The sequence below is a fragment of the Leucopleurus acutus genome (genome assembly GCF_964270905.1).
Source record: "Leucopleurus acutus genome assembly, chromosome: 18".
Classification (NCBI taxonomy): Eukaryota; Metazoa; Chordata; class Mammalia; order Artiodactyla; family Delphinidae; genus Leucopleurus; species Leucopleurus acutus.
The window spans coordinates 61,450,257-61,472,020 of record NC_139160.1 but is presented as its reverse complement, the minus strand read 5'-3'; the positions used below and the strand labels follow the sequence as shown (position 1 = coordinate 61,472,020).

At 33.8% G+C, this 21,764-nt stretch overlaps 1 protein-coding gene across 1 annotated transcript in view; it reads right to left on the bottom strand.

Moving 5' to 3' along the window:
* The window catches only part of GPC5 (glypican 5), a gene marked incomplete at both ends in the record, with an annotated part of 1,374,381 nt that overhangs the window by 710,892 nt on the left and 641,725 nt on the right, over positions 1-21,764 (bottom strand). Inside the window, one exon of the mRNA XM_082859487.1 lies at positions 18,959-19,115. Within this exon, the coding sequence (XP_082715613.1) occupies positions 18,959-19,115 (157 nt within the window). The remainder of the gene's footprint in view (positions 1-18,958; positions 19,116-21,764) is intronic.

Here is a 21,764-nt window from a genome sequence, read left to right as displayed (position 1 = left end):
ATTAAAAAAACAATGTAAAAGATCAGTAAAACCAAAAGATGGTTTTTTGAAAAGATAAAAAAAATTGACAAACCTTTAGCCAGACTCATCAAGAAAAAGAGAAATTAGAATAAAATAAAATTAGAATAACTAATATCAAAAATAAAAGAGGAGAATTTACAACCAATATTACAGAAATAAAAAGAATTATAAGAGAATACTAAAAACAGTTGTACAATTTGCCAACAAATTGGACAACATCAGAAGAAATGGACAAATTCCTAGAAACATACAAAGAAATAGAAAATCTGAACAAATACTAGTAATAAAATCTGAACAGACCAAATTGAATCAGAAATAAAAAAACTTTCAACAAAATTTGAGGACCAGACAGTTTCACAGGAAAATTCTACCAAACATTTAAAGAAGAGTTAACTCCTATCCTTCTCAAACTACTCCAAAAAATTGAAAAGGAGAGAACACTTCAAAACTCATTCTGTAAGTCTAGCATTACCCTGATAAACAAAATGCAACAGAGATACCATATAAACACACAAACAAAATTACTACAGACCAATAACCCTGATGAACATAGATGCAAAAATCCTCAACAAAATATTGCAAACAGAATTCAACAATACATAAAAATAAACATACATAATGATGAAGTAGGATTTATTCCAGGGATACAAGGATGGCTCAATATCTGCAAATCAATCAACATGATATACGCATTAACAAAGTGAAGGATAAAAAAAACCACGATTATCTCAACAGCTTTCAATATGTTGATTTTTCCAAGTTACAAATTCAAGACACTACTAAATATCTATATTCAAACATTTTCCTAGAAATATTCTTACAGGTGGAAGACTTATTTGAAAAAAGTTTCCTGATGTTATCTGCATTGTAATATTCTGTACTGTTGACTATGACACAAGAATGATTAAGTGCCAGAGAAATATATTATTAAAAATATTTTAAATGAATACTTTAAGAAAAACAACCTCCAATCAAATTTGTAATTCAACCTTCAAAAATGCTGAACAATATACTTAAATATACTTAAAAATATACTTAAAAAATATATATACTTAAAAACATACTTAAAAATCAAATAAAAATATAGTTTTAAATAAAAAGAAGCTTTTGTTGTTTTTTTCATTAATGACAGCTATGCTATTTCAAATTATAAAATAAAATTGCCCCTTTTCTTTATAATTGTTATTTGATGACTCATCTAAGTCTTATATATAACTATCTCTTGGGAAAAAATACCCAAGAAGCCAAAATGTCAACTTTACATTTCTCTCCACATCTGACAAACTTTATAAGATAAAATAACGCAAACAAAAACTTCATGCTAATACTGGATGAAAGGTAAGGAATTCAAAGTTTATTCCATATTTAAATGATTTTAGTTTTCAGAGTTCATCTTCATATTACTAGTGTGTTGTCTTAATGATTTCTCTTTTTGTTCTCTTTTAGTAATATCTCATACCAATATCTTTGAAATAAAAGATAGAATAAGACAAAATAAAAGGTTTCCTGCATAAAGGAAATGCATCATTGAGGAACGCAAATTTTTAAATCTCAAAGATATTTAAACATAATTTTAGAGGTTAGATAGTAGGTTCTTTAAAAATAGATACTGAAGATACTTAAGGGGAAGAGTTGTTGAGATCTTTTACTAGGCGACGTAGTTACTTATATACCATTGGCAAAATAGACAGGCTCATCCATCTAGCAGTACAGTCTTCCAACAGCTACTAATCAGGACCATGACCGGAGACAAGAAAATTATTGCCACCCTGAAAATGCAAATCTGTTAGATCAGAGCTGACCATCACCAGGTGACAGCTATTCCACTTAATTTGCCCTCATATAGTGAGAGATCATAGAATCACCCACGGTTTGGACCTTTTTTTTGGATCTAGCTAATAATATGGCACTTCCACTCACAGGCCTTCCAGTTTAAAACAAACACTGTCCTTTTTTTTTTTTTTTTTTTCCTGTCTGCTATTTCTTTGTCCTAACTTGACAGGGAAAGCTGAGCTAAAATGAACAAAATTAAATTGAGCTAAAAAGTCAATTTAAAACAAGAGTTGATCTTTTCTGAAAGGCTTGGAGCTCTGGTAATCCACCTGATTCAGAAGACAGTAGAGTGCAATCTATAATATATATAGTATAAACTATACAATAACTATACAACTATACAACAAAACAATATATATAGTATAAACCTATACTGACACATCATTATCTCCCAAAGTCCATAGTTTACCTTAGGAGTTCCCCTTGGTATTGTACATTCTATGAGTTTGGACAGATGTATAATGACATGTTTCCATCATTATACATTTGACCCTTGAACAACATAGGTTTGAACTGAGTGGATCCACTTATACGTGGATATTTTTCAATAAATATATACTACAGCACTACATGATACGAGCGAGGTTGGCTGAATCCAAGGATGCAGAACCAGGGATAGGAAGGGCTGACTATAAAGTTACATGTGGATTTTTGACTACACAGGGGCAGGGGAGGGGGGCCAATGCCCCAACCCTGCATTGTTCAAGGGTCAAGTTAGTATTATAGACAGTATTTTCACAGCCTTAAAAATCCTCTGTGCTTCCTCTATTCATCCCTCCCTCCCCCTGGCAACCACTGATCTTTTAACTGTCACTATAATTTTGCTTTTTCCAGATATCATAGCTGGAATCATACAGTTTGCAGCCTTTTTACACTGGCTTCTTTCACTTAGTGAAATAGTACATTTAAGGTTTTTTTTTTTTTTAATGTCTTTAAATGGCTTGATAGCTTATTTCTTTTTGGCACATAATATCTCATTTTCTGGATGTACCACAGTTTATCCATTCACCTACTGAAGACCATCTTGTTTGCTTCCATGTTTTGGCAATTATGAATAAAGCTGTTAAAAACATTCACGTACAGATTTTTGTACCAAGGAACATGATTGCTAGATCATACAATCTTCATCTTTGAAATAGGAAGATTTTTACTATTCTTGCCATTGTTCACTGATCTTGAACATGTTTTGCTGAACCTACATATAGGACCATTGTGCAATGATGACAAGTTATCTTCAAAGACAACAAGACATCCTGAAATACAATAAACCCTAAGAACTATATGATAGTCTTGATAATCTACATATTGGAAAAATGAAATATTCGGTAGAAATTCTTGTTAATTTTTATCATTTTATGTTATAACTTTTCCATCTCTTTCCAATACTTTTGCTCTTATGAGTCCCATTTTACTCTAGTGTGGTTTTATTATATTCCCCCTGATGACTTCAAAATACTTTCCTTTACACATGCATATATTCATACACTAGCTTAACAAAGATTTTCTGAGCATCTTTGCTCATGCATGCAGTATATTCAGTTTCAAGGATATAAAGATGAACAGGATGTGGGTACCATTTTTAGAAACTCATGGTCTAAGAAGAAATAGAACCCTAAGTAAACTCTACTGTAATAATATAGATATGCACAATGTATTAAGTCAGCAGATGAGCGTGTGGCCAAGTTCACTTGAAGAGGTAAAGAAATCACCACAGAAAAAAAAATATTTGATTTTCTCTTATGTCATCAACATATTATGTCTGGATTACTATAATAACAGCTTTCTCTAGACGCATTCTCAACGTTGCAATTAGAGAGGTCTTGCTAGATTGCAAATGGATCAATGAATTGATTTTTGGCATGGTGTGCTAGGGATAAGTTCTTCATTATTTGGCTTATGCCAATCCCAAGCCTACATTATATATTACAGCATTCTGGAACTCCATGTAGCTCCCTAATGATGCTCAACTTTCTCTAGTTACCGGGTTTCTGCTCCTGCTTTGTCCTCCTATAGAGATCATCTCCTGGCTCTTCATAACCCTATTAATAACTGTTTCTTCAGGTGGCAGATTATAGTTCAATTCCTTTGAGAAAACATTCCATTAGCCTAAGGTTGTGTAAGATATCTTTCCTTTATGCTCCCATAAGATCTGTTTCTCCACAAATAAAATTCTCTATACTCTACTGTAATATCCTGGTTACTCATCTGTATCCCTCTGAGGCAAAAGTTTGCATGCTGACTAGCCCAGTAGAAGTATCAAGTAAGTATTTGTTGAATTAACCAATGAGTGGATGGATGGATTGAGAGGTAAGGGGTTGACATCAAAGAAAAGATAAATACAGGTGAGGGTAAAGCCATCAGTGATGAAAATTGAATTTGGAGCTCAAAATTTGTATGAAGTTAGTGCCATACTATTCCCATATGAGCTCCATAATGTAATTTAGATTTCAGAAAAAAAACCCCATAAGATTCCATCAAATATACTTATAAAGGTAAGGACTATTAATAATTACTCTGAAAAATGACATGATACAAAATTCCTATTATTTAGCAAAGTTATAACCAGAGAAGTGGAATTAATTCTATATATTACTTAATAGGTAAACATAATTATTTATATTCTAAAAAACTTTAGCATGAAACTTTAGAGTTACAAGGAAATTAAAGGAAGTAAACCATAATCAATCAAAAACTACCTCCAAGCAATAGTATGTTAATATATCTCTTCCAAAATTGAGACATTACATATTAATCTAGAAAATTACACTCTTAAGTTTAGGGCTTTATACTCGAGTTTAACAATTAGCACTCAAATAATTACTTTTGACATTAATTTTCACTCAAAATAGCACATTATACTAATGCAATAATTCCACAGTCAGGTCTCTACTCTGTGAAAATACGAAAGAGTTATTTATATAATTCACAAATATTGGTAGCTGTTGAAGAAAACTATGCTTATTAAATGTATTCTATATTTAACACAGCTATAGTCTTGAGTGTGAACAGATTTATATTCATTTTGGTTTTTAGTTAATAGTCTTGACTAAAATTAATGTCAGTATTTCCAATTCATTATAAAATCTGGTTTTTAATGTTAATTAAGATGTGTCTTAGAGACATGTAGATTATACTCATACCCAATCATGCAATTCAGAGCACATTCATTAAATGTCTTATGTTTAGAGGCATTGTGGTAAGGACCGTGAGGCAGTTGTTCTCAACCTTTATTGGGAATAATTATTATTTATATGCTTTTTAACTACAAATTTGTGGATTCTAGCCATGGAAATGTTAATTCAGTATTTGGGGGTGGAATTCTACAAACTGCATTTTAAACAAGCACAGTGATAATTCTGACAGAAGTTGTATACTCTGTGATCAAAAATAGTTGTGTGATGTATGGAAAGATAAAAATGTACCGGCTGAATTGCCCTCAAGATCTTACAATCTGTGATAGTTAATACAACTCATACACAGAACTATACTCTTGAGTGGGCCATAGGAACTAATAATGATTTTGGTGCTGGCTGCGAGAATGAAATCATACTTTAGAAATCTATGTCTGGTAAATATACAGGATATTGAAGAAGTGATTGACTGTATCTTAGGTAGTTCATTCAAATATTCCAAATCTAGGAGGACCTGAAATTAATAACAGTAAAAAAAAAAAGAGACTTAGAATTTGTTTTCCATTTGTTTTCCAAGCACCAACATTTGGTACCTTAGCATTGCCAGTCCCATTTGCTATTTGTTATGTATGTATGTATATAAGTTTTCGACTGTCCTGCCTCAACCTTTCCCAGTCATGTACTCTTGGCTCCAGGGAAGACCCAAGCCCAATAGTCCCAGCAGTCAGCCCTCAGATATGTAGTTTTAAATGGTGGTTCCATTGACACTCATGCAGAGCTTCAAATTACCTCAGGTGGATCAGGCACCATGTCAAATTAAAACAAAGACTCAGTGGTTCCAGAGCTGATCCCTAGAGTACTTCTCAACCAGAAGACCGCTATTTCCTCTTGCTCTCTGTTCTATATGCCCAAGCATAAATAGATTATCTCTCCTAACTTTCTATATGATTATTTTACTCTGGGATTTGGGAGGAAATGGTAAAACAGGTGTTCACCTACATGGTAGAATATACATCTAGAGAGAATTGTAAGGATTTTATCCCCTTGAAAACAAGGAGGAAAGTCTTAATTGGTTTTCAGATAATATTTTGTTTTGATTCTAACTTTATGCAATTAAGAGCAGCGGTATCAGGATCCAATCAACAGAACAGGAAGTACGCTAGATATTTTAGAGATATATAATACCAAAAATTAGTATATAGATATTTAAAAGTTAGTGAAGCAAAAAGAAGGTGTTGAAGAAGACCATAGATATTGGTAATCATGGGGAGTAGCTCCCACTCTTAGGGTTGAAGGACAGGAGGTAGAATAACCAGAACCTGGGCAATGAAAGAGAATTTTACTTCTCAGGATGGACAATGGGAGTATAGATCTTCTTGGATGACGTTCAGACATCCATGGGCACCACATTGCTGGTGTCAGATTATCAATCGAAGCAAAGTGAGCTGGCACAGGTCCCTTTAAGGAGTATAACATAGTTGCTACTGTAAATGCTAAAAGTACGTGGAGGCAGGGGATTGACACTATGCTGTTGATGTAATCTTGTTAAGAACTGGAAACAGGATGTATTTTCCCCTCTCCCTTCTTTTGATCTTCTTTTAGTATACCCCATTGGCAGAAAAATAACAGTATACTGGCTGGCAAGATAATCTGGGAAATATAATTTATAGATCTCAAGTAGTTTAGGAGTTTAGTTCAGAGTTTGGGAAATGCAGTTTGCATAATCACAGAACAATTTAAAAGGTTACCTAGAGCCGAAACACAACAGATAAATAACCAGCCCGATAGCCATAACAATTTCTTAAATTTTTAAAGTATATGTCTTAAGAAAGATAGAAGAATTAAGTACCTCCACTCATTTCACTAAGATATGAGAGACAATAAAATTGTTTAATTTGGTCAAAAGTATCTGGGTGTCCCAAGAAGAACTGAAATGGGCTGTCTGAAATGACAAATAACTAAAAGCTATTGTTCAACTACTCATAAGCTCTCAACACTGAAATGGTCTCTTCTCCTTAGAAAAACAAAGAGAAACAAGAGCATCACTGTTTTCTTAAACATTTTAAATGATCCGGAAGGTCTGGGGAAGCTGGCAGTGTGGTTGTAGCGTAACTTGGAAACTCCCAAATCCTTACATCAAACAGGCAGAACAATTAGTAAAATCAAAATCACATAAATGCCACTTCCAACCCATCTCATGAGTTACCCTCATGAACCTCAACATACAAATGAGTGAGGACAAATTACTAATAGCCACAAAACCTACATGCTATCACCATGCGTGCAGGAGAAAGCAGTGGGAAGAAACAGAGCAAGTTACACACTTGAAAACAGAAGAATGCAAATAGCCAACAGGTATTCACTAGAAATCAGTCTGAAAACAGCAGAGAATGGGAGATTCTTTGCTCACTCTTAATCAGGGTTGAGTGTAAGGACGCTGACATAAAACTACAGGGTCTGGAGTCTCTGAAACCTTTTTAACTCCCAAAACTAATCTGGCAAGTCTTCCTTAACATTCAGGGTCCACACAGAAGAGAAACTGCTAGAAGAATTCAGAATTAACGGGATAAGGACAATGGAGAATTAGGGAAGAAAAGAGATGGGTAAATACAGGGGAGGGAACAGAGCCAGAATATCTCAGAAAACAAACCACCACATACATTATTTAACACTACGTGAAAATAACAGGACTAGAAATTCAGTAAATTTAGAAAATATGTCTGAACCAAGCCTCCTTCTAAAATTTTAGGGAATTTAAATTTATGTAAAAATAAGCAACAGAAAAGGATCAAGACCAAATTTCATACAAAGTTAAATAGTATTCTACTATCATCTCCACAAACAGTGAAAGCACACCAGAAAACCAGACCCAAAATTTCACATACCATTTTAAATGAGCTAAAAGTTACCAAGAAAAGGATACAAGACACCAAATAAGTCAGAACTTTAAAAATTCAGAAATGAAGTTAGAGACTTCAAAAAAAAATGAAGAAAAATTCATTTAAAAATAAATAAAATCTAGAGGCAGTGTAACAGTAAAAGAAAATCGCTATTCATACCTTAAGAGAAACAGAAAGTGAAAAGGAGGTGGATTTAAAAAATCAAAAATAAATTTAAGAATAGATAAAAGGTATTGTATAATATACTGAAAATAAGCAAATACAATTCAGCAAATGTACAATAGGTGCTTCTGAAGAGGAAAATCAAAACAAGGGAAGAGAACAATTACTTATAACTATAATTCAGCAAAAGGGTGCTAAAAAAGGATTTGGTATTACTTATTTTAAAAGTATACCATGTTACTGAGAGGGTCCACTTAAAACTACCCAGAAAGCTATATTCTAGTAAAATTTCTGCAGTTAAAAAAAAAAGAAAACAGATTGCTGGGCACTGAAAGGGTAAAAGAAAGAAAGAAAGAAAAAAGAATATGTTGCTTGTAAAGGGAAGAAAATTAGAACATAGACATTTTGCCAGTAATGCTTTCTGCCAGAATAGACATCAGTGTATAGTGAAGAAATGCAAAGAAAGAAAATGTGAGCCTGCATTCTTCTAGCTAGCAAAATCGACTTTCATGTAAAAGGGGTACAAACTCTTATCACCAAGTAAAAACTTGTAAAATGTTTTCCTCATCAGTCCTTCTTAAGAAATGCACTAGAGAGACTTTGACATAAGAACTAGTAGTAAGCATCAAATAGATAGTTAGTGGATATAGTAGGTGACCTAAATATATCTGTATCTGTATTATATTGATATAGTTTCTTGCCAAGGAAATACAGGTATATAAATATATATATATATCTCCATAGGGCTGTCTGATATACATTAATATCTATATCTATTATCACCATAAAATGGGGATAGAATATGATAAAATAGGTAAAAATGTAACTGATTTTAGTAATCATAATTGGTAGGGGTATTTTTAGTATTATTATAATATGATACATCTAATGTAGACTAAAGCAAATGAGTAATTATGAGATATTTATTTCTATTATGACCTGTACCTTTGAGGATCATGCCTTGTGCCCAGACTGTGGTCATGAAAAACCGTTTTATAATAAAACAAATAAAGGGGTCATGTAAAAATGACTGACTCCGTATCTAAGACAGATAATGTACAAGCTCAGCTTGGAATTCCTTGTTATACTATAAGTAATGAAACTAGCCAAGACTTTGAGGATCATGTCAAAAGGACTCAAGAGTCAAATGCAAGAAGCATCAACTGGCAAAATGTGGGACAATCTGGACTTCAATAAGCATTACAAATGTTTTTGAAACTTAGTTCAAACTGATACTTTAAAAAATTAAAAGAATTGGTCACCTTCTGAGAAAGACAAGGAATTCATTTTCTTGAAACTGGTTAAATAAAAAGAAAAATTCAAGAATCTATCCTGCCTTTCTTGAAGGTCATAACCAGAATAGGTAAGTGGATCACTGAAGTTGACCTTTGTCCAGAGAACATTTGTCAAAGAAGATAAATAACCCTGTAGAAGAGAAAAAGGCTATTGATATAAAAGAAATTTCAGGTGAGGAAGTATATGAGGAATCTCATATACTTATGAAAAAAGTACAATTAAGAGAATAGGAACTAATATAGAATAAAATATTGTCCACTTCCATCCTTTGGACAGATATATAAAAGTAGTGGGAGTGGAAAAAAAAGTTTTTGCAAAAATGGGGAGCAAGATGAACTTTTCGTTTTTGCTGGTGAGAATATAAATTGACACAGTCACTTTGTTAACCAGTAACAAAGTTTGACATTTCCCAGTAAAGCTTAAGTGAAACTTATGCATACTCTGCTTTGTTTCTCTGTCATGCTACTTCTAGGTATACACTGCAGAGCCTCTTACACATGAGCATTAAGAGATATCATCAGGATGGTTTAAGACGGTTTATAGCAACATTACTCACAATATTCAAAAACTGAAATCAACTTCGATATCCATCAACAATAAAATAAATAAGTGGGTGTGTATATTCATAATTAGAATATGATACTTTGGTGAAAATGAATTAGTAGATATACACCAAACATAGGTGAACCTCAAAAGTTTAACACTGAAGCAAAAGGAACACACTGTGTAACAACAAAGACTATATAATTCCATTTATAATAAAGTACAAACCCCAGAAAAATCCAGCAAGATATTGCTTATGATCACTGTAAACTCCCAGAGTGGTCTGTTTTCAGAGACGTATGGAAATATTCTGTTCTTGAACTGGGAGGAGGGGTAGATAAAAATTTACTTTATTATTTCGCTTAAACCGTATGTGTGCATGTGTGTGTCACTATATCTGTATCTCTATCTCTACATTTATCTTTATCTCTACATTATTGTTATGATTTCACCTAGTTTTATGGAAGATTCATCTCTTCTTGCTAGTTCATGGAAGCAATTAAGAAAACTTTTTATGTATTTCACTGAACTATTATTTTGTTTCAGTGGGTGGGGGTGGGCTGGGCATTACGGTAGTACTGTCTATAGATGAAGTCATTTAATCCTCACAGGATGCTTCTTGGAGAGTACTGTTACTATCCCCATCTCAAGGAAATTCAGGCATAGAACAATTATTTGTGCAAGGTAAGTGGTAAGTTACTTGTGCAAGATGTAGGTTATTTGTACATGTTTCTTCTCTTAATCAGTTCACTGTATTGCTAGTACAAATAACTGCATACTGAAACAAAATGATTGCACAGAAAAACTTTTAATGGTTCCTTTTGGCCTACCAAATTACACACAAACTTCTCACTCTGGAACTCAAAACCGTTGTAACATTTTTAATCCATTTTTAGACTTCCAATATTTTTTCAAACAATTTGAATAACTTTGTTCCTCTGTGAGCATGCTCCTTACCCCCTCTCCCCACCCCACTGTGTCTTTGTTCATGGAGTTTGCTCTTCACAGTGTACCTTCCCCTCCCTATTGTCAATTGCTGAAACCAAATAATGTGTCCACCCTGTCCAATGCCACTTTCTCATAAACACTGCAGTCAAATGTTATGTGCTTCCAGATTGCCCTTTTCCTGTCTTCTCTAAAGAGTGTTTTCAAAATGTACCATTTCGATACCCTCTCTCCTCTCTCTTAGTTCACATGAAACTTTGATTTCTTTCTGTTGGAATGTAACGTGATAAAGGGAAAGTGCAAGATACTTCTTTAGTGTTCATTTCAATCTGGAGGAGCTGATGAAGATGAAACATTTCTGCTGAGATAACATAGGTTCTCTTTCAAGATGAAGTTTTCTTGAAGCCAGTGTAATCTGACGCCTTCAGACCCTGAGAAAAGATGGAAGTGCCCTTCCTTTGGTGTCATAAAGTGACTCACTTTGCTATACACCTGAAACTAACACAACATTGTAAATCGACTATAATCCGATAAAAATTAAAAAAAGAAAGTAAACTCAAAGCTGAAAACAATCAAACTGAGACTGCTACCAAAAATCATATAGGGTAAGCCACCATTACCAGCCTAACTGTTATAGTCCTTAATGTCCTGGTGCCTATGATGCTTTCTTGTAATGTTAATTTATAAATGTAGACAGTGTTTTATAAGAGTTTGTGCTGCTTTAAGAGGAAGGAACACTCCCAAACTCATTCTATGAGGCCACCATCACCCTGAAAACAAAACCAGACAAAGATGTCACAAAAAAGAAAACTACAGGCCAATATTACTGATGAACATAGATGCAAAAATGCTCAACAAAATACTAGCAAACAAAATCCAACAGCATATTAAAAGGATCATACAACACGATCAAGTGGGGTTTATCCCAGGAATGCAAGGATTCTTCAATATACACAAATCAATGTGATACACCATATTAACAAACTGAAGGATAAAAACCATATGATAATCTCAATACATGCAGAAAAAGCTTTCAACAAAATTCAACACCCATTTATGATAAAAACTCTCTAGAAAGTGGGCATAGAGGGAACCTACTTCAACATAATAGAGGGCATATATGACAAACTCACAGCCAACATCATTCTCAATGGTGAAAAACTGAAACCATTCCCTCTAAGATCAGGAACAAGACAAGGGTGCCCACTCTCACCACTATTATTCAACATAGTTTTGGAAGTTTTAGCCACAGCAATCAGAGAAGAAAAAGAAATAAAAGGAATCCAAACCAGAAAAGAAGAAGTAAAACTGTCACTGTTTTCAGATGACATAGTACTATACATAGATAATCCTAAAGATGCTACCAGAAAACTACTAGAGCTAATCAATGAATTTGGATACAAAATTAATGCACAGAAATATCTTGCATTCCTCCTATACACTAACAATGAAAAATCTGAAAGAAAAATTAAGGAAACACTCCCATTTACCATTGCAACAAAAAGAGTAAAGCACCCAGGAATAAACCTACCTAAAGAGACAAAAGACTTGTATGTAGAAAACTATAAGACACTGATGAAAGAAATCAAAGATGACACAAACAGATGGAGAGATATACCATGTTTTTGCATTGGAAGAATCAACATTGTGAAAATGACTATACTACCCAAAGCAATCCACAGATTCATTGCAAACCCTATCAACCTACCAAAGGCATTTTCACAGAACTAGAGCAAAAAAATTTACAATTTGTATGGAAACACAAAAGACCCTGAATATCCAAAGCAATCTTGAGAAAGAAAAACAGAGCTGGAGGAATCAGGCTCCCTGACTTCAGACTATACTACAAAGCTAAAGTAATCAAGACAGTATGATACTGGCACAAAAACGGAAACATAGATCAATAGAACAGGATAGAAAGCCCAGAGATAAACCATATGGTCACCTTATTTTTGATAAAGGAGGCAAGAATATACAATGGAGAACAGACAGCCTCTTCAATAAGTGGTGCTGGGAACACTGGACAGATTTGTAAAGGAATGAAGTACATGTAAAGAATGAAATTAGAATACTCCTTAACACCATACACAAAAATAAACTCAAAATGGATTAAAGACCTAAATGTAAGGCCAGACACTATAAAACTCTTAGAGGAAAACATAGGCAGAACACTCCATGACATAAATCACAGCAAGATCCTTTTTGACCCACCTCTTAGAGAAATGGAAATAAAAACAAAAATAAACAAATGGGACCTAATTAAACTTAAAAGCCTTTGCACAGCAAAGGAAACCATAAATAAAACAAAAAGACAAACCTCAAAATGCGAGAAAATATTTACAAAGCACCAGACAAAGGATTAATCTTAAAATTATACATGCAGCTCAATAACAATAAAACAAACAAACCAATCCAAAAATGGGCAGAAGACCTAAATAAACATTTCTCCAAAGAAGATACACATATTGCCAACAAACACAGGAAAGGATGCTCAACATCACTAATCATTAGAGAAATGAAAATCAAAACCACAATGAGGTATCACCTCACACCAGTCAGGATGGCCATCATCAAAAAATCTACAAGCAATAAATGCTGGAGAGGGTGTGGAGAAGAGGGAACACGCTTGCACTGTTGGTGAGAATGTAAATTGATACAGCCACTATGGAGAACAGTATGGAGGTTCCTTAAAAAACTACAATAGAATTGCCATATGACCCAGCAATCCCACTACTGGGCATATACCCAGAGAAAACCATAATTCAAAAAGACACATGCACCCCAATGTTCATTGCAGCACTATTTACAATAGCCAGGTCATGAAAGCAACCTAAATGTCTATCGACAGACGAATGGATAAAGACGATCTGGCACATATATACAATGGAATATTACTCAGCCATAAAAAAAATGAAATTGCGTTATTTGTAGTGCGGTGGATGGACCTAGAGTCTGTCATACAAGTGAAATAAGTCAGAAAGAGAAAAACAAATACTGTATACTAACACATATATATGGAATCTAAAAAAAAACATGGTTCTGAAGAACCTAGGGGCAGGACAAAAATGAAGATGCAGACGTAGAGAATGGATTTGACACGGGCGGGGGGAAGGGTAAGCTGTGACAAAGGGAGAGAGTGGCATGGACATATATACATTACCAAAGGTAAAATAGATAGCTAGTGGGAAGTAGCCGCATAGCACAGGGAGATCAGCTCGGTGGTTTGTGACCACCTGGATGGGTGGGATAGCGAGGGTGGGAGGGAGACGCAAGAAGGTGGAGATACGGGGATATATGTATACATATAGCTGATTCAGTTTGTAATACAGCAGAAACTAACACAACATTGTAAAGCCATTATATTCCAATAAAGATGTAAAAAAAAAAAAACTGTTCATGCTCCTTTAATAGAAACTCATTTTAGAGATGCTAATAAAGAAGGGATGCAATGAAGAAGGGCATACATTTTTGCTCCTCATAGTATAGTCCTAAGACCAGCAGCAATCTTCTGGGAACACATAAGGAATGTGCCACATAAGACCTCCTGTATGATGCTCGTATTCTTACCAAGAATCCCACATGATTTGTATGACAAGAGGCTGTGAGAACCTCTGAGCCCAGATCACATGCTCTATTATTTAATTATTTACAGTTAGATGAGCACTTAATCCGTCAAAAACCTATATGAAATTACTCTTTCTACACAATTAGAGGTAATGAAGTGATTAAAGAGCTAAAAATATACCTAACCTGTTTCTGCATTTTATCCATTCATCCTCACTGAAGGGTAATATTGCAACTTCAATAATCATTCTGTTTATTTGCAACAAAATGATGTAAAAAATAGACCTGGATATGGTTATATACAAATATGGTTTGTTTCTGGTTATATTGACAGCTACATGACTTTGGGCAAGTCATGATCAAATGTACCTGAGGATATTTTCTTAAATTTTCATTTTTTACTCTCTATATTGATCACACAGTCATACTTCGCATTGTGCTAGTCAACAGAGACCATAATTTCTTTATTCGATGTCCTCTGGTGTGGTATAGATTTAGTTACAAGATTTACAGAATAGCTGGTTGATCCAGAATGCATGCTAGGAGGCTCCTTAAGCTTTAATTAATGTCTCCCCTTCTCACCTCAGTGATTTAACATCAGTTGTGTGTCTAAGCCAAAGCAATGAAAATCATTCCTTAGGCATTCAAGGACAAATTATTTTATTTCAGTTCTATTATTTAAATGCGTGTCTGTGATATATAGCTAGTAAAGAGGATGAAAGATGATTTTAGATGATACAGCAGGTAGCCTGATTCTATTACACAATCTTGTTAACAAAACAGCAAGCAGGCAGTATGTCTCAATTATTTAGAAACCAAAATGGAAATGTATAATCAGAATAATATTCATAATGATCATATACTAATTAAAATATATTTATCTTAGATATATATTTCATTTGTCTTTAGTATAATTTTCATAAGTAGTGTAAAAACTGTGGTAGATGACAATTTCAAAGCGTTCACAACTTTGAACATTGAACAGGATCAGGACGTGCTTCCTTGTGCATTTCTCTATGGTTTTATCACGACCCTTCAGTATTAGACACTTGCAAAACATAGATCAAAATGTTCAGGGCTTCCCTGGTGGAGCAGTGGTTGAGAGTCTGCCTGCCGATGCAGGGGACACGGGTTCGTGCCCCGGTCCGGGAAGATCCCACATGCCGCAGAGCGGCTGGGCCCATGAGGCATGGCTGCTGAGCCTGCGCGTCCGGAGCCTGTGCTCGGCAACGGGAGAGGCCACAGCAGTGAGAGGCCCGCGTACCGCAAAAAAAAAAAAAAAAAAAAAAAAAAAAAAAAACACCACGGCTAACACTTTTTTTTCCTTTGTTTTTGTTAAAATCGGAGTTACTGCAATTTAAATTATAACATCACATAAGAATTGAAAGCAGTGCTACTGCAGATTTTCAAAACTACACGTGGATAATTTTGCTATGGCCTCTCTTTAGTGGCACTCTGGTTTGTTTTATAACTGTTGAAAATAACAGAATTTGGGGATATAAGAATAGTCAAATAGTTGAAAAGTATTGATGGTAGTGAGTGTAGTTCTGCTCTTCATGGCTACAAGAACAGAACTTGTTTCTTCCACTGGCGTTTAAAACCTACCATCCCTTAGCTACTTTGAAAGGATGGCAAGTGTCCAAGATGAAGGGAAATGAAAGTTCAAAGCCATTCCAACCCTGCTATTCCAAGGTACTAGTGAAATAACCATACCTACATTTATAAGCCAAATTCGATGCAATAAAAATATAGAAAAAAATTTCTGTAATATTAGGATTTTTAAACCACTCTACTAAAATAAGAAAGTATTTTCAGTTTCCTAAGAGTGAATATTACATAGTATAGATGTTTTTTATTATAAATACATCAGTTCACATTGAATCATAGCCAACAGGTATGATATAAATAGAGATAGTTTTAAAAGCTAAATATTTGTAAATCATTTGATAACATCGATGACGAAAACAAAATGATACCTAAGAGCTACATAAATATTTTGGTGGTAAAACATTGCACACTGAAATATATAAATCCCTCTTGTCTGAAATAAACATTAACCAAAACAGAAACTCAGTTCAAGTGTTGGTCAGTAAGATATTTACCAACTTTGAACATTTGCATAAATGGAGCAAAATCATTAAATTTACAAGACACAGTATTACTATTATTCCTTGTAACTATATATAGCTATAAATAAAAACATACATGGATAATTATTTTTAATCAGACATTTTGAAGTGACAAATGAACTATGCTCTACTTGTATTTTATAAAGAATAAACATAAGTGTAAGGAAGAAATAACGGTGCATTTCAAATTCTTAACACAAATGACACCTTGATAAACTTTCTAGAGCACAATATTTTTAAGTCATTAAGACCACCTAAAACTATATCATAAAATGCTTTAGCAATATATCTAACGAGCCAAACACAGGTAAACTATTACAGTGCTTTATAAAAATAGAAATGTGACCTATGCTTTGCTACTTACCATGTTCCTCTTTATTTCAGCAGGCTATCCACAGTAGGTTCCTAACCACTTATTAAAAATTGAAAGACAACAGCTATAAACCCTTAGAAACATGATAGGCAACCCACTTACAGCAGATGTGGATTTTTTTTTTTTAATGTTTGCCTGGAGTTGCTGAAAACCATCTATTTCTTACATTTCCCCAATTCTGATGGATAGTTGCTTGTACCATACCTGTCCATTTCAGCAGTAATTGAAAACGCAGTTTTAAAGTAAAAAATTCATTCTTGTCACCTTGACAAGCATGGTTTTGTAAGAAAACTATTAGTAGTTGAATATCCTCCACTGTCTCTACTCCTCTTGTGTAATAAGCCGAAAAGATTATCTATTAATACATAGCAAGTTCTTGAGCTTATAAATAACTTCAGGAGTGAAAAATCCCTATTAAAATGCTAATTCCACACACACACACACACACACATGCAATTTACAGAAAAATTTTAACCTAAGCTATTTTGCATAATAATTTTTAATGCCTTAAAATCCTGCTAATATTCAAATGGAAAGGAAATTATGGTACATATAAGTACTCAAGATCAAGTGAAAATGAAAGATTATTTAATATTATGCTAATAGATATGTATCATAATTCCAAAATACGACGGAGGGCATTTTAACTCTTAGTAAAAATATTCTTTTCCTAATGAAAACCCTTTTTCATTTGCTTTGTCTTCCTTTTTTTTGGCCGAAACAACAAAAGATAGAAAAACAAGAGAAATCAATCTGATAAATGATATTAGTACCAATAACAAGAACACATATCCCTACTGCTCCTACAAGAGTAGAAGATGTGTAATCTTCACTAGAAAATTGTGTTAATACATCAAAGAATTTTGTGGTCATTTGTTCAATTGCTACTCCAGTGTACTAAACCCCGTCTATTTACTTTCTATGTTAAATTTATTACTGTTTCTAACAGGAAAACATGTACCTTTATATTGTCTTGATTTTATACCTCTTTCAGCTTCCATTCCTTTAGACTTACAAAACAAACTCCTAGAAGGAATGGGGTATCAATGCTAGAAGCGTTGGTAGTATTCTAAATTTACTACAAGGGAACTGAAAAGTAAATGAATTCTTCTCCCACCAAAGTCATGAAAAGACATTTCTAACAGGTCCAAAGCAGCCCTTTGTGATTTAGAGGGAGACTATCAGGCCAGCCTCCAGATAGGGCTGCACAGATCCAGAAGATTACTGTATAAAGTAATCCCCTTTGGTATGACCTGAATTAAGTGAATAGTTGAAAGTTAGCTGCTCTGGGTACTTTAACTCTCACACTTCTTTCTCAGTTGATAACTTTGGTTGTCTTGCCTGTGTGAACATATACATGCACATAACAATGAAGAGCCTACCTTCCTCATTTTGCATGTGAAGACAAGGAAAGGGAATTCATCTGGTGATTTTTTTGGTTGTTGTTATTTGGTAGTTTTATCATTTGTAATAGTGACCAGTCCAGCAATACCAAAAATGGTTTTTAAACCCACATGATCAAAACAATGTGAATAATTGGTGAGATCTTTTTTGGAAGAACCAATTCATAGGAGTTAAACCCAAGTAGTTTCTCACCATAACTAACCATATATTTAACCAGTTTCTTTGTAATTTGAACATGAAAACCTAATAAAATTTATCTAATGGCATGATAATATAATAAAATTGCAGAATGTTAGTATTTAGTAGGGCTCACACATCCTGGTTTCACCAAGATACATTTACTTCCCACCATACTAGCTATTTCACACCCTACAGACTATCCCACTTTAAAACTATGAATTCTCAGAACTGATGGTCATTCACTAGTTTTTCACAGAAAAATATCATTTCCATTTAAAGTCATTAGTTAAAAAGAAACAAAAACCCCAAGAATGCATGTCCTGAATAACTAAAAAAAATGGGTTTATTTTCACTTCCAATTTCTCTTGCATTTTTCTGAATTCACTACCATTATTTCTTTATATTCATAGTAATAATTTTCCTTAATTATGTCTCCAAATCCATGCTTCAGAAGTGGTGTTAGAATCATACACTTACAGTCTGTGACTTTCAGTGTCCTCTTGACTTCTCCACTTCCTGATCCCCTGCAACCATCTTCATCATCACAGCCCCCGCTGACCAGTTCAGCCATGTCGCCACCACTGCCCATGTGAAGTTCCCACTTGCTGGGCTTGGGTGACCTACCCTGTAACAGCTAAACATGGATACCAAACACATTTATTAATAGAAAAGTCAAATCATTTAAGGATGCTATTCAACAATATGTAGAAGTTAGAACTATTTTCTTATGTGGATCCACTGTTTTGATGTAGACACCTTACCACATCAAGTATGCAAGAAAGATCAAAAACTACTGAAATAATAATAAATAATGGGCAAGATCTTATAGCTGTAAAGAGCTACAGTCTGCCTATTAGCTCTGTGATACAGCTTTGGAAAGCAAATAAAACCAGGTCTTCTTGCCCATGGATACTTTGGTTAGAGAATCCGCTGTTTAAGCAGGGTAAATCAAACTCCAGTACAACATAACCCCCTCTGCAGTGTATTGCCTGATAATATTGTACTGTTTTGTAAACCAACAGTCCAAAATTTCCCAAAAAGAAGAGTGCTATTCTTCCAGAAAAGATTCAGTGAAAGGAATATAGAATTCTGGACATGTACATTTATAGTTTTATTTAAACTTCATGGATTAAATACTTAGACCAATGTACATGGCACAGAACTGAACCATGGAACAAAAGACTTAGGTTCTACTTCCATTTATATGAATTACTTAAGAAATTTAACCAACTTCTTGTTCTTGGTTCTCAAGTATCTCATTTACTTTTATGAGCAAACTAGATGAACTGGACATTTCCCCCTATAGCATGGGGAAAATAATTTTTTTGAATAATATTGGACATGCCTAAACTCCTTTTCCAAAAGGTGATGTTATGAATAATAGACTATTTCACTTAAAGCTAAGACTGAGTAAAATGATCCAATATGTGACATTTACCCCCCTAAGGCAGTTTTGGAGGACACGTGACCAAGCGTGAGCACTAGAGGGTCCTGCCATATTGTGAATGAAATATATTGCAGCTGAACAGTTAATGGGCATTAAAATTTTCAGGGTGTTTTATGAAAGTATTAGGGTTATTTCTTAGAGATTTTCCAGATAACAGTATTAATTAGCAGACAATAATCAAACACACAACTCAATGATGGCATTGTATATTGATAAAATAAAGAGCAATCCACCCTCGGTACACGTAAGGCAAATATGTTTAGCAGATAAAGAACACTAAGATTAAGCACCTGGACTTTGACAATTGATAAACTTTCAAAATTAAAAATAAAATTAGGTCATGAATTCTGAAATGTATTTTCTTAAAATTGATTTTCCTTGACAAAAATGAAATGTTAAAACAATTTGACAATAATTAAAAAATTCCGATCAGGATTTATTTCTATTGATCAGCATTTCCCATGTGTTAATAGGTGTTAAATTTTAAAAGAAGGCTTCTTCCATGGTCAAGTGAATTTGGGATTAAGTTAAACCAAGCTTCTTATTGTGTTTAATGCACAGATATGTATGCTACTTCCTATAGTGGGGTGTGGCAATGGGGAAATACAGATACGTAATAAAGCATATAAAAATTCAAAAATCTGAAAAAGGAAAGGAAAAATAAATGTCATTATATTATAAAAATTATATTTAAATGTTTTATAAATTTTTAATACAATAATACCATTTATCATTTGTTATTTAACATAACCATAAAGGGCTGGGACTCAGAGGTCCAACATACCAAGAATTAAATCCTGATTCTGACATATATTAATCATATGACATTGGACATTGGGCAAGTCCCTGAATAACTCAGCTCTTTCATAACTAAAATAAAGACAATAATATACCTGGATCATTGTTCTTATTATGAGAAAAATACCTAAATTATACTGCATGGTGTTGCCACATTAAAAATTAATATATTTTGCTAATTATAATCTTTGTTATTATATATTCTATTGCAATATTGCTTAAACACTCAGAACACAATAATTGAAAACTTATTTGATAAAGAATTCGATTACATGATTTACATTAAAATTTTTCAAAGTCGTAGCTTACACGTACAATAAAAGCCAAACTCTCTGATGATGTGTTATTCCTTTTGTCACTGACACTTTTTCCCAACGTTTTCCAATTTCAACTTTATTTACCCTTTACTTTCCTAAGTATTCTTCCAATATTTTACTGGGACCTTGGTCAGAACAAGAAAGAATCTCACAAACAGCACCAACAATGTATAAGTCACGAAGATCCAGCTCAGTGAATTTGAACTCAGAAACGCAGAAAGAAAGATAGCACATGTAAAACAAAACGTACTGTTTTAGGTAACTGGTTTTGGTTGAAAGCAATTAAATGCATTAATTATCAGAGAATGATTCATTAATTTATATTGACTTGCAAAAATAATAGATGACACTAGAGAAAAAAATATTTTTTTAAAAAATTAATATATTTACTACTTTTATCTTCTCCATCACTTCAGTGACACTCCAAGAAACATCTAAGGCACACAAACTCATATTTTTAAGAAATAATACTATATAAAACTATATTTTAATTTAAACTATCTGTGGTGCAGCAGGATTATAAAATGGGCCCCAAGACTTCTTACTCAAATCCCTGGGACTGTGAATATGTCACTGTCACATCCATTGCATTACATGGCAAAAGGAATTTCACGAATATCCAAATATATCCACGATCCCATCTGATCCATGCTTCCAGGTCCCCAGTGATCCCATCTCTCTCTGGTAGAGTCAACATCTCCATCTGCATCTCCTCTGCATG